This window comes from Ambystoma mexicanum, chromosome 1p (genome assembly GCF_040938575.1).
Source record: "Ambystoma mexicanum isolate Mex_15411 chromosome 1p, UKY_AmexF1_1, whole genome shotgun sequence".
Taxonomy (NCBI): Eukaryota; Metazoa; Chordata; class Amphibia; order Caudata; family Ambystomatidae; genus Ambystoma; species Ambystoma mexicanum.
In genome coordinates, this window is record NC_090921.1 from 1,296,514,469 (window position 1) to 1,296,527,389 (window position 12,921).

The window sequence follows — 12,921 nt, forward strand, 5'->3', positions numbered from 1 at the left end:
GGGAACACCAAGGCACACATTAGCATACATAATTGTGTTTTCAAACAGGTAAAAGTTTATGATTACGTCAGTGTGACATTTTTTGAGAATGCCCTTTGATCAGCTCAAATTGATGAGGCTTGCTTTAGCCTCAGTAAACAATGTGGAGTCATCTTGAAGTTATTCAATTGCCATGGGAGAGGGGTGGTATCACAAGCACTAACTTTATACAAGAATCAACCAGGTGCTGCCTATCTTTATTGCACAGAAATGTTGGCAAATGCTAACCTTATGAAGATTGGCTCCATTGCAAACCTTTTCCTGAAAAAATTGCTTGTCCTTCCATCCAGCTGCCCGAATGCATCGCTCTACATGGTGTTGGGCCTTCACCTGATTGCAATAGGGGCCAGCTTTAGACCAGTCTTTTATTGGTTGAGGATTTGGTGTACACCATTTTTAACAATGTATAAATCCTCCATGTAATGGGTTTGAAAGGGGTGAAAGTGTTGCCTTGGTTTCGCCATGTAAAATCAATCCTGTTCAAACTGGGTTATGAATCCTTGTGGACAAGCCCAGTCACCATCAACAAAACGCACTTGGCGAGTGTAAAAAGGATAGCTGTGGGACATACTTTGAGAAAATGGATTGATGCATGCAGTTTTGTCCGCACGGTCCAGAATATTTATCGTGCAAAACTGAATTAGGCCTTGAAAAATATCTGGACGAGGCATGATTCCAGCTCCACCCCGAATCCTCCGCACCCTCCCCCCCCCCCGCAGAGCACAAGCATTCTTTTTTAAAGTTGCCATTTAATATCTTAAATGTCAGCTTTTCTAAAAATTGTGGGGCAATGACCCTACATGCCCGGTCTGTAGATTCACGCCTGAACCACCAGTTCACTTTCTGCTTTTGTGCAATGGCTACAAAGCATTGAGAGCCAAACATCTAAAACCCCTGTTTATTTTTAAGAACATTTGAAATATTATCAAAGCAATGCAATTGATTAGGCAGTTATAGGATATGAAATTGGTGCTCCCATTATCAAGTAAATCCACCATGCGTGGTTGTATAGACTTATGGGCCTATCATGGGCTGTTAAATGCATTTTACCTTTTTTATAAAAAATTCATTTTAGCATGACTGATGATGAATATTAAGATTTTTTTAAATCATTGTATTGACTTTTATCTTCGTATATGTTTGTATTTTATTGCTTTTATGGTACATTTCTGCCGAATAAAGCTTGTTTTGATGATAACACTTTTAAAGTAACACAAAAGTGGTAAAAATGTAAACTTTAGACCAACAAGTATACTTTAGTTAACCCCTGCTTTACCAATTTTAAGAAGTCCAACCTTATTCTAGGTGAGTCTCACAGAGTCAAGGGGGCACTGGGGATCCAGTGACAAAGGGCAGAGGAAGGAAAAGCAGGTAAGCAGCAAACAGGGCAAAGTCTATAAAGAATTCTTCAAGTTTACAGGTAGGTAGCAGGAGATTGTTTTGGTATAGAGCACAAAGGGTTGTCCATCACAATGTAGCTCAATGGAGGCCTAGAAGGGAATGCAAATAACAGCACAACTACAATTCTCCGAAGCACAGGAACAACAAAGCAGGCCCCAGGTGAGTATTAGTAATTTTTAAGTGAAGAAGCTTGTGCAGCAGGACGGTCCCCAAGGAGAAGCAAAAGCAGACTCCAGTTAAGGTTTCCTGGTCTTAGTGACTGAAAAAAAGGAACTTGCAATGGATCTGGTGGGGTTCTCGAGTAGTTGAACGCCCAGCAGAAGGTTCCCGGGCTGCAACTTGGCTTCCAGGTGCGGGATGCAGTCTCTGGAGTTCCCAGAGGATGCCTGCAAAGTTCTGGACTAAACCGCGCTTCAGCTGATGTTGCACCGCAAAATGGCACAGGTCCTCGGGTATTGGTGAATTGCGGGCCGTGGAGGTTGCAGATCTTCCAGGGAGGGCACAAAATGCAGTTTGTATTGTGACTGGTTAGGCACACCAGTCCAAGGGAGCAAGTGATCCTCTTCGGGCTTCCCTGTCACACACAAGTTGAGGTCTGGACGGCAGCAGTTACTCAGACGGCTCTGGCGGTTGCTAAGCACGGCTGCAGACATCCTTTGTCGGATCTTCAATCATTTTTTTATGGTGGTATAGTTAATACCAAAGTAAAAACTTTTCACATATACATTGCCTTTACATTAAGTTCATACATAAAAATAAAAAAAAAAAACAAGAAACATGTATTTAAATACAAGAAAAGGAAAAGGAACTTGTCAGACATCAAAGCAGAGCATTATTAAAACTTTCTATTTTCCTCCGAATAATTTTCAACTAGTGACAGAGATATGACCAAGCTTTGCTGTGAGACCAACATTAATCGTATCCAATGGAGTTCTGTCAATACAGAAGTGCCCAGTAAGCAAGTTCTTTCCTCACCCAAGGCTGAACAAACCGTCACCAGATGTTTTAAGCAATTCCCACAGAATCTACAACTAGAATCTCCCTGTGTATGATCCCATTTACTTATGGGTTCCAGTGTTGGTAGTCGGTTGAGGGGGAAACATAGGTCTACGTATCGTAGTGTTGGGCATGGAAAGATGGAAATATATTTGAAAATGTCTTCCCTTTTAGCGGTGAATTGTGTGTATTCACCATACAGTGTATACAAGCCCAATGTATCCATAGTTTCCGCCCAATCATACCTGAAGAGCTTTCTGTTGGTTAGGGACGTATTAGTTGGTTCTTCCAGAGAGGAACCAGTAAGTTGCCGAATATTCACAATCCGCTGTTTAAAGCTGGTAATAGTAAAGCCTGAGTCCAGTGTTTGATTTCTTCCCCCCAACTCTGAGACAAGGAGTTTGGCTGCGGATTCAAGAGCTTGGCAAACTCATCCATATTCCTCCACAGAGCTCCCACTGCTAGGGAGAACAGGCCAAACTTGTGTTTTATGATGGCATTTGGAAGCGAGTTTGCCAACCCAAGAGTTCTTTTCCAGAACAAACCCTGCATGGAGTTGAAATAGGGGCCAAGGTCAATCAGGGAAATGTCCAGGCCATATAACAGTGTTGGTTCCACCTTGAGCAAGTAGAATGTGAGGAGCGGCCTCAGGAAAAAGCGGCACAACTGCAAGTATATGCACTTCATTTAATTAGTAGTGGGGCAAATTTCTTTTCATTAACCCAAATACCTCAAGGCTTTGGACTATCATCAAGTGATTTCCCCCAACTCACCAATTGAAGGTTTTAGGGCTCTTATTAGTCATGAAGATCGTTACTTTGGAATTCTGGCCATTGATTTTAAGTTGGTTTTCCACCGCATTATCGAAAAAAGCCTTAGCTTTCTTTGCAGACCCATAGGAGTAAGACTGAATAATACTATATTGTCTGCAAAGGCAATCCAATCAAGTGTTACCGTGCCCAGTTTCACAGGGTTAGTTCTACCTGCCTCCCAGATTTTATTCCTGTCCGCCATGTAGAGGTTGAATAAGGTTGGCGCCACCACACACCCCTGTCTCAAAACTACAAAGGTGGAAATTGATTCTGTCAGGGTACTCTCCACATTCAGCCTTAACCTCAAAGTCGTATTTGTATGGAGCAATGCCAGAAGCTCGACGAGTTGTACAGGGATTTTCCGTGCAAGGAGTTTGGCCCAGAGCCTTCTTCTACTTACAGTGTCAAATGGGTTCGACATATCTGTAGAGGCGATGTAGACAGTTCCTACCCCACCTCTTTTTACAGCTGTCAGTAGGTGCGCCATGGTGAAAGCATTGAGGGATGTCCCCATGCCTGAGCGAAATCCTACTTGGTAGGGAACAACAAGTGCAGTGCAGCCGTTTTTGCTCTTAATTCCTTCAGCAACAAAGTCGCAAAGATTTTACTTGATGAATCCAAAAGAGCAATCAGCCTTGGCGCCTTTTTTGTAAATAGGGATAATCAGAGACTGTCTCCATGTCTCTGGGACCCTACCTGTGAGAGAGACATTATTGAATAATTCCTTCAGCGGTCAAAACCAAGCACTCGCATTAATTTTTATCAGTATTGGAGGAATGTTGTCAGGCGCTGGTGCCCTCGATGCCTTGGATTTCCCAAAGGCCCAAGCGAAATTCTCTTCACCCCAGATCTAACCAATAAGGGGCCCTCTTGGATTGGTGTATAGATATGATGTAATTTCAACTTTGGGTAGAGAATATTTTTCCTGTAGGTAGCTTACCCATACATGCGATGATATGGGACATGCCATACCCTGGCCCCGCCCCTTGATTTTGCCTCCCAAGAGTGACCAAAATTAAGAGGAATCTCCATCAATGATGGTTCTAATAATCTCTTGGTTAGTACTAATATGGGATTCCCTTCTAATGGCAATCAGAGTGCCTTTAAAGGTAGACAGGATCCTATTTCTTGCCTTGTTGTAACCAGCCGCCCCCTTGTAGTTGAGCCGGAGAGCCTTCAGTGCCTTCCTCTTGGCCATCTTTGCCTCTCTCACCTTTGGGTCAAATGTGTGCTGATGGGCTTTCCCCTCCCAAACCCCACCCCCCAATTAGTTTGCCCCTGTTAATAAGATTTTTTATGCATAACTGCAGGGTCAAGTTGTAGTTTTCTGCAGTAAGGAAGCCCCCCAAATGGCCCATCTGCAACATCGTTTGTTCCCAGGTCCTACATGCCTTTGCATTCCACTTCACCGTTAGGCCACTCCTGTTCGGTGTAATAAAAGCAAAACAGTAATCTGTCTGTTGGATGGTCAACTGGAGGCCCGTATTAAGAATAAACAGCGCATGATCACTCCCAAGGGAATCACCTTTAACCCGGGGTTCACACAGGCTGGCCAAACACAAGGAGACGTAGAAGTGGTCAATACAGGCCTGTGAACCATGTGAAAAACCCATTTGAGGCCAGTGCCTCCTTTGGAGTGCAAAACCATATATCCTAGCCAGTGAGGAACTGATGCCAGCACAAACCAGAGAGCTTACTACTTGAGCCAGCCATGTCACAGTAAGATCGCCCTCTCAAGCCCTGCATGTCGACGCATTTAAATCTCCTGCCAAAACAACAAGTTGGTTATGGGATTTCCCCAACCATGTCGAGAACAATGTATCCAGTGTGTAAATCTGCTAATGTTGTAGTTGCATTATTCCAATAGACATTTACAAAAAGTACATTTTCCTTTCTACATTGTAGGTATATATTGATGGCCATCAAGTCCGGGGACTTTGCCTCTACCTCGGAATGGCTAAGGGTGTAATTTAAATCCACAGCAATAACAAGCCCCCCCTTTCGGTTGACCTTTAGTGCCTCTTGTCGCTTTCTTGCAATAGGTGTGGTACCCCTCCAATACAAATGTCTCTTGAGACATAGTTCCTTGCAACATGAGCACACCTGTTAAGCTCTCCTCACTCAATCTAGTTAGCCTCTAGAACCCACATACATGCCATGAGGCCACTCTCAACAAATGTCCCCTAATGGCTGGTCTGGTTGGATCTGGATTTCTTAAAACATCTCTATTGCTGCCTCCAACCATGACCAGTCCTCTATGCCGCCGCTGGTGTTCCCATGAGCTTCTTTGTTCCCTGAGGAATTCTTGTCCATAGGTGGAACGCTTGGTGGAGGAAGCAGAAACGACTCAGCCGCTTCTTGGTTTTGTAGCTCCACCAAGTCATATCCCATAAATGTCAGGGATTCCCGATTGTTCCACACGGTTTGTGCTATTAGGTTGGTCGTGAAGTAGCACATTAAGTTCTCTGCGCCTTTTTTGCGAATGCTACACTTTGGATATCATCTGAACGCAGCGCATGCTGTGCAGGGTTTGCTTGCAACCACTTTATCATTTGGCCCCTATTCATGTGGCGTTGTCCACATATTTCCTGATGTATTGACAACACTGTGTCGGCTAACCTAAAAGAATCCTGGGTCCTCCCCCTACTTAAAAAACAAACCCTTGATCCATCCATCCCAACTAATTATAGGCCTATCACCACGTACCCTTCCTACTAAAAATCATCGATAGAGTAGCCTATCTCCAAATTCAAGATTACTTAGAAGCTAACCATCTACTAGGCTTGCGCCAATCGGGCTTCCGCCCTCTCCATGGCACTGAAACAGCCTTGATAGATCTTAAAACTAAAATTGAGGAATTCAAGGATAGTGGGAAAACAGCGCTGCTACTACACCTGGACTTGTCAGCAGCTTTTGACTTGGTGGATGATGCAATCTTATGCAACCACCTCAAACTCGCTGCCAATTTCACAGGGGAAGCTATAGCCTGGGTCCAATCCTTTCTAGCCAACCGGACCATGAGAGTCTTTTCCACTTCTACCTGTGCTGATCCCATCCAAATCACATGTGGAGTCCCACAGGGCTCCTGTGTCTCACCCACTATGTACAGCATTTTCACCAAGCCATTGTTCGACAAGTTGGACAGACTGGGTGTCACCTACACAAATTATGCAGATGACACTCAGATCCTCATACCCCTTTTGGGCAACTATGAAGCGGACCTGGCCTTGGTGAATAAAATATACATCCTCATTCAGGCATGGATGACCACCCATGGCCTCTGCCTGAAAGACGACAAAACTGAAATCCTGCTCCTCGGATAAGACCATAACCTAACTAAACTCACCCCGGACTATGCCTCATTTAACATTGACAATAATACTATTAAGGTTATGCGAGAGGTAAAAACTCTAGGTTTTTACCTCGACTCAGCTCTCACCCTCAAAAAGTAAGTGAACTCCCTCGCCTCTGCAACCACTTACACCTGTAAACTCATCCCTGCTGCCAGACCATTCCTGTCCAGTGACAGCTGCCTCACCCTGGCCAATGCCCTTGTCATGTCTGGACTGGACTATTGTAACGCCCTATACTCAGGAGCTAACAAGTCGGTCATTGACAAACTCCAGAGACTACAAAATAACGCCCTAAGAGCAGCTTTGAATATCCCACGCAGAGAACATATCTCCAAATACGGGACTGAGGCCCATTGGTTAAAGATACAGGACAGAATCCTCCACAAAACTATTTCTCTCACATCGAAATGCCTAAACAATCAAGCACCCCCTTACCTAGCTGAAAAAAATCAACTGGAGACCCTCAAACCGACCAACGAGATCTGCCAACACCTTCTTACTCGAAGTCCCTAGATTCAAACTAACCACGGCGGGAGGCTCTAGCTTCCCTGTTAGAGCTGCACAATCTTGGAACATACTCCCACCTGACCTCAGACGCCCATTACCCTACACTAGATTTAGAAGGAACGCTCTCAAATGGCTGCACAACAACGATATGTAACCTCACCCTTATCTAGTTAATCATGATATACATATGCTAGTACTGTATCATTTGTATCATTTGTTGTAAGTTACCTCTGTTTGTAGTAGCCTGTTTCAGGCACTGTAACTAAGCTTCGAATCTACTTGTACTGTCTGCGCCCAGCAGCCCAAGGGCTTGGCGCGCATTATCAAATAAATAAACAAACCAACAAACAAGCCCATTATTGTCCCTTGGAAGGAATCACAAGTCGTTTGTGATGTGGTTTCTTTTAGGTTTTCATTTTCGTTGTTTCCCACTGATAGATTTTGGGTCTGATCATTTTCATCCGGTTTAGCCAGCGCAGATGTCCCCGCGACTGTAGCAGTTGAGAGCCACTCTGCTCTCCCACATTCACGGTTGTAGGTTTTGTTATAGTAGTTGGAGGGGGTATAACCCTGTCGTTAGGGATTTGAGAAAAATAGTTATTTTCAATTGCTTCTTGTTTTTGGTGGATTTATTTTCCCCACGCTTTTCTGACATATGTGTTGGCATATCTGTTCAGATTCATCGTCAGTTTGATGCCCCCACCCCACTTTGCCCATGCTGACAGAGCTCTGAAGAACTTTTGAGTTGTTACCTCTGTTTTTGTTTGGAATAGGAAGATTTTTCATTTTTTTAGTCTGGCGCTATTGTCTCCTATTTCATTTTTGTCTGTTAACTCTGGACTTGCTTCCTGTGCATCACTGTTAGTTTGCTCCATCCCTTAATTTATGCCACTACGAGAGACCATGGTGGGTTCAATCTCCTGGGCACATAAATCTGCCAATAGTGAAGAGCTATCAGGTGTTTCACTGAATTTAATAGATTGTGAATGTTCCCCAGTGAATCTCGAACCAACAACCAGTACGGATGCATATTGTGGTGTTGGATTAACTGTATTTAGTATGTCGACTCCTTCGGTGCTCCTCTCATCGGGCACCACAGACTTGCACAGGTTGTGAGATTTTGACCTAATTATTAGTAGCTGTGTGACACCCTGTTCCAGTTCATTTAGCTTCTGGGCGTTGCCTTGGGTTACAGCTTTAATACTGTCCAGTGTGTTTAACTTCTCAGTATTTTCTTGGAGCACATCTTTGATGTTATTCAATGTGTTTAGCTTCTGTGTGTTCTCCTGGTGCACCTCCTTAATAACATCCAGTGTGTTTAGTTTCTCGGCATTCTCTTGGACCACCTCTTTGATGTTGTTGTAGAGACTTGGTAGGGATTCTAGAACGAGGTGAAGAGCTGAGATTGAAGCCGGTCCAAGTAATTCAATCTGCGGCATGATGTTGGAGTCCTGCCTTCAGCGTGAAATAGTTGTCGCTTGGTAGAGGTTTCAACATTGGGCGGGACCTCGCAGTATGAGTTTGGCCGAGGACTGAACTATGGAGGGGACTCAGTTCATAAGTCAAGGCAAGGCCTTCAGTCACTGCTTCTGTGATAGACCCCCCAATCTCTTTTCTGGCCTGCATGGTGGCTGAGCTCCAAGATACCATCCATGTGGTTACACAACTGTTCAAAGGAGTGATCCAACACGCTTATGTTGTTACAGCTCACAGTAGTGTGGCTCACCAATCCTTCCCTGTCCTTTCCCACGTTAGTGGCAGCCTCTGGGGGGACATTCATGTTCTCACACTTCGCCTCTGTAGCCTCTAGAGGTGGGTTTACATGTTCACTTTGCACCACTTTGGCCATGTTTGGCGTAGGATGTTTGGCGAATGTGACATGGAAAAGACTTTGCAACATTGTCCATTGGGTGAGGGTGTTTGCCACTACTTCCGAGTAGAGGTGGTTGGGGGGAGTGACTGTTTATCAGGACCACATGCATCTAGCACACTTTCGGTTATTGATTCCTTCTCTGACAGTCTCGTTACAAGCCATACTAGCGGCTTCCGAGTCCAGTTCACGGTTTATGTTGTTGCTCACAATCATGTGAGTGCTAGCCATAATTGTACCAGTCCGTCCCTCCTGCTCCTTATGAACCTCCAGAGCCAATCGCCCTTTTTTTTTCGGTGATTAGCATCTTTTTGCTCCATAGTTTGGAAATCGGAACAGAAATAACAGGTTTTGGAGAGAAAAAGGAGGTGCTAAAGCGCTGTCTGTGCTACCAAAACCAGATGGAGGTTGTGGGTTTGTACCTCAGCCTTGTTTGTTATACAATGGACAGAGCCACCCCCCTCCCCAAAGTTTCAAAGTTGGAACGTGCAATTCTCACCCACTGCAGAATGGCTGCCGAATGGCTGCCGCTTGGTTGTTGCTCCTCCTGCTCCAGACTGCAAGAGACTGCAGCAAACTCTGCGCTCGGTGCCAAACAGGGTTTTTTATCAAAGCTCCTCCTCTCACCAGTAGAGACGGTAGACCGACACTGCTTCCAGAGATTGCAGCAAACTCAGCAGCAAACTCTGCTACACTCCGTGCCAAACAGGGGTTTATATCAAAACTCCTCCTCTCAACTGTAGAGATGGTAGACAGACAGAGACTGCAGCAAACTCACCATCAAACTCCGCCCCCACTTCCAGTCGTCGACTCTTGAGTTTCTGCTCCAGGACCCTCGCAGGAAAACTATCTGAGTCCACCAATCACCAGGCATGGATTCATTCAAATTTGGGGGTTGGCTTACAAAGGGAAACCCGCCAAAAACAAAAGACCCATCAGGACCTCCCCAACCCAGGCAGGTAGAAGACGGCTCAAGTAAGAACAAGTCATCATGAACAGGGCTTAGAAAAGTACAGCCACCATTTTAGGCAAATGGTGACCCCTGTGTCCCTTACCGCAGCTGCGAAGGTAGCCTTCATCAAAAGTCTCCAAAAAGTCATGCAAAAAGGTACACTGCCATCAGCCTGTCAGAAGAACTTGTAACAGTAACTAAACGTTACTGAACAGTGAGGAAAAGGAGACAATGTTTCCCATCAGCACTCCACATAAGGTGAGGTGTGCTGATCTCACAAAATAAAATAAAGGAGGGATAAAAGGGCGCCCCCCTGCCATGGTAACATGTGTTAACACAGGCAAAATGAAAGGGAAAGCTCAAAGCTTCCAGCAACACTGCACAGCAATTGCTGTGTGCTGCAATAATAAAATGTAGATACCAGAAAACATGGAAGAAAGCATAACTCCCTTAAAGAGTACCCAGAAGAGGTAAAAAGGGCTCTCAAGCTTAGAGTAAAAGAATGAGTAAGTGGGGGAAAAGGTTCCCACTCGAACAGGAGAATCAGTCCAAAAATCCAATAGTCCAGCAAACATGCTGGGGGACTCAAAACGTGGGGAGAATTTCACTCAAGAAAGAAAATCTACCGAACAGAGTCCATCTGCAGAGTGCATTGCATAGAAATCCAGGACTATATGTTCTCAATGGCAACAAACATGGCCACCATCTGAAGATAGCTTCTGGTAGCTGTGCTGTTAAGTTAGAATAAAAAGGCACACCAACGCAAGCTTCCAAACAGTGTGAAATATATAGGTTAAATATGTTGCCGACCAAGAAGCACCTCAGGAACCATTCCATGTGTTTTTGTAGGGTATCAAAAGGGACAGATTAAACAACATTCACTCCATACCGTTACAGTCCCCTGCCTATACAGCAGCAACCACTGTCTTGGACCGCTCAGCAGCATAGGTTTGCTCAGCATGGGTCCCCCTGTATGGGACCACAAGCAATAGTAATCCAAGAATAACAATATCTACAATTTTACTTGTGGAAAGGCTTTTGGCCCCTTTTTGGCCACATAGACAATTGCAACTGACAAAGTGATGAAATATCCCAAATCCAGACCAGGCACTGATGCATGCGACTACTAACCTTGTTAACGATCAGCTCATCCTGCAGCTTTTTCATGCTAGCTATTTCTTCGGAAAGAGTGTTCTTAGCACCAAAAGCAGAAGACAGGAAGGAAAGAGAAAGGAGCATGTGAGAAGAACCCCAAAAGACAAGACCGTTCTACCCCAAAGCACACAGGCAGGGTATTACATAGACACAGTTTGTTAGGCAGAAAAGCAAAGGTTTGTTAATCTTCTGACAAACATGCAGAGGGATATACAAGTGTTAGGGGCACAGAGAAAAGGCTTCTGATTGTAAAGGCTGAGATGGTATCTTGCATCAGTTAACTAGAGATGGAGCCGGGGAGAGAGGAAAGTTCACTATTATGGAAAGAAGAGCAAAGGGATGTCTTTCAGCCATATAGACCGAGGCAACGGTAAATGTAAAAGCAAGAAAAGGAGAATAAATATAACAGTGACAACTTTCATTACTCATCCTGTTCAATGGCACAGATCTAATTAAGCATTACCTTTGTGGTGATTTGTGTACTCCTAGACTATGTAAGAAACAGATGCCGCCTTGGACCTAGTGGAATGGAACCCAAGTCTTGCTGGAATCAGAGCCAAAATAACATCCAAAGCAGGCCTTAGAAGCACAAGACAGTACACCTGGCAATATTGGCATCAGGCACCATATGCCCAGGTAAAACAACTCAATGAGCAACAAAATGTTTCGGATCCTTGGAAGGGTCTAGTCATGTCTTAATAACACACAAGTGCTAGCCACATCCTGGTTATGTTAAGATTTCTCTGCTAAATCTTGTTGTGGCTTTTGTTGAGAAACTGAAAGAAAAGCTTCCTGGTTATGAAGCAACCTTTTGTTAACACAACCTTACAAGGATGGAAACAGGTGTAGGGTTTGCGACGAAGGTGACACCGATCAATCATCAAGCAGGCCAAGACAGAAGTGCAAGTGAAACTATGCTTCTTTATTTTTGGGATAGATAATGGTTAGAGCAGAATCCCACTTTTAGTGGTTCTCCTGATACTTTCTGGGGCCCCTAAACCTTTTCCTGGATTGATTTTTTAAATTAAGTTTTCCTTGTCGTTATAGGGACTTCTGCTTAAGTCCCCTTGCCACTGCAACACATTTTTGATGTGCTGTCCTGGTAGCTCAAAGGATGACTATTAAGGGGTGCTTTTTAAGAACTCCATTTTGGTCTCAGTGGTATAGCACAGCCCTAAAACTGCATGATGGAATAAGAAGGTGGCAGCTGAATTTAGTTTTGGCTTCACCAGGGGGGGACATCATTTTACAGCATTACTAGCTCAATGCACCAATGTGGCAGCCATTGGGATACTAATAATTTTTTAAGCCCTTTTCCAGCCATTCCGTGTGTTTGTGCGCCATAGAAGGGGTTTGGGACGGTCCAGTCCCAATCCACATGTCTGTTGCTGGGCAGATGTGGTGGACAGTGGCTATCCATAACTGGATAGCCCTGGATTGTTTTAATGACACAGACCCTTACCATTGGTGGGCTTGGACTTTCTCCCAGCATGGAACTTGAATAAAAGGAGGCTTACAGCAACTTTTCATGAGTTCACCGTTGGAGTCAAGAGTTCTCAGAAGAAGAGCAGCCCCCCCAACAACCCGAATAAGACCCCTGCAGCTAACCAGCATCAACTCCTGTGCTGTCCCGTTGAAGCCCTGCTCTTCTGTCCCGATCAAGAAGGCCTTTGCTGTTGCTTCAACTTCTAGACTGGTGGGACTAACCAATCCAAACCCCCTCCTTGAGGATCCGTGCCTGCTCTGCCTCTAGAAGAGTCCCTGTATCAACCGGTGGACTGAACAGCTCCATCATTTTTGGGGGCAAGCAAGGAGTTCCGATCATGTGGGAGGTCC

At 44.7% G+C, this 12,921-nt stretch overlaps 1 protein-coding gene across 7 annotated transcripts in view; it reads right to left on the bottom strand.

Annotated features, from left to right (window-relative positions):
- PPFIA3 (PTPRF interacting protein alpha 3) overlaps nucleotides 1-12,921 on the bottom strand; it is an 841,741-nt gene that overhangs the window by 416,201 nt on the left and 412,619 nt on the right. For 5 of the 7 annotated variants that reach the window (XM_069605740.1, XM_069605716.1, XM_069605748.1 and 2 more), the window contains one exon: nucleotides 11,062-11,124. The exons of the other annotated variants lie outside the window; for them this stretch is intronic. In XM_069605740.1, the coding sequence (XP_069461841.1) occupies nucleotides 11,062-11,124 (63 nt within the window). The remainder of the gene's footprint in view (nucleotides 1-11,061; nucleotides 11,125-12,921) is intronic. 7 annotated transcript variants of the gene reach the window in all.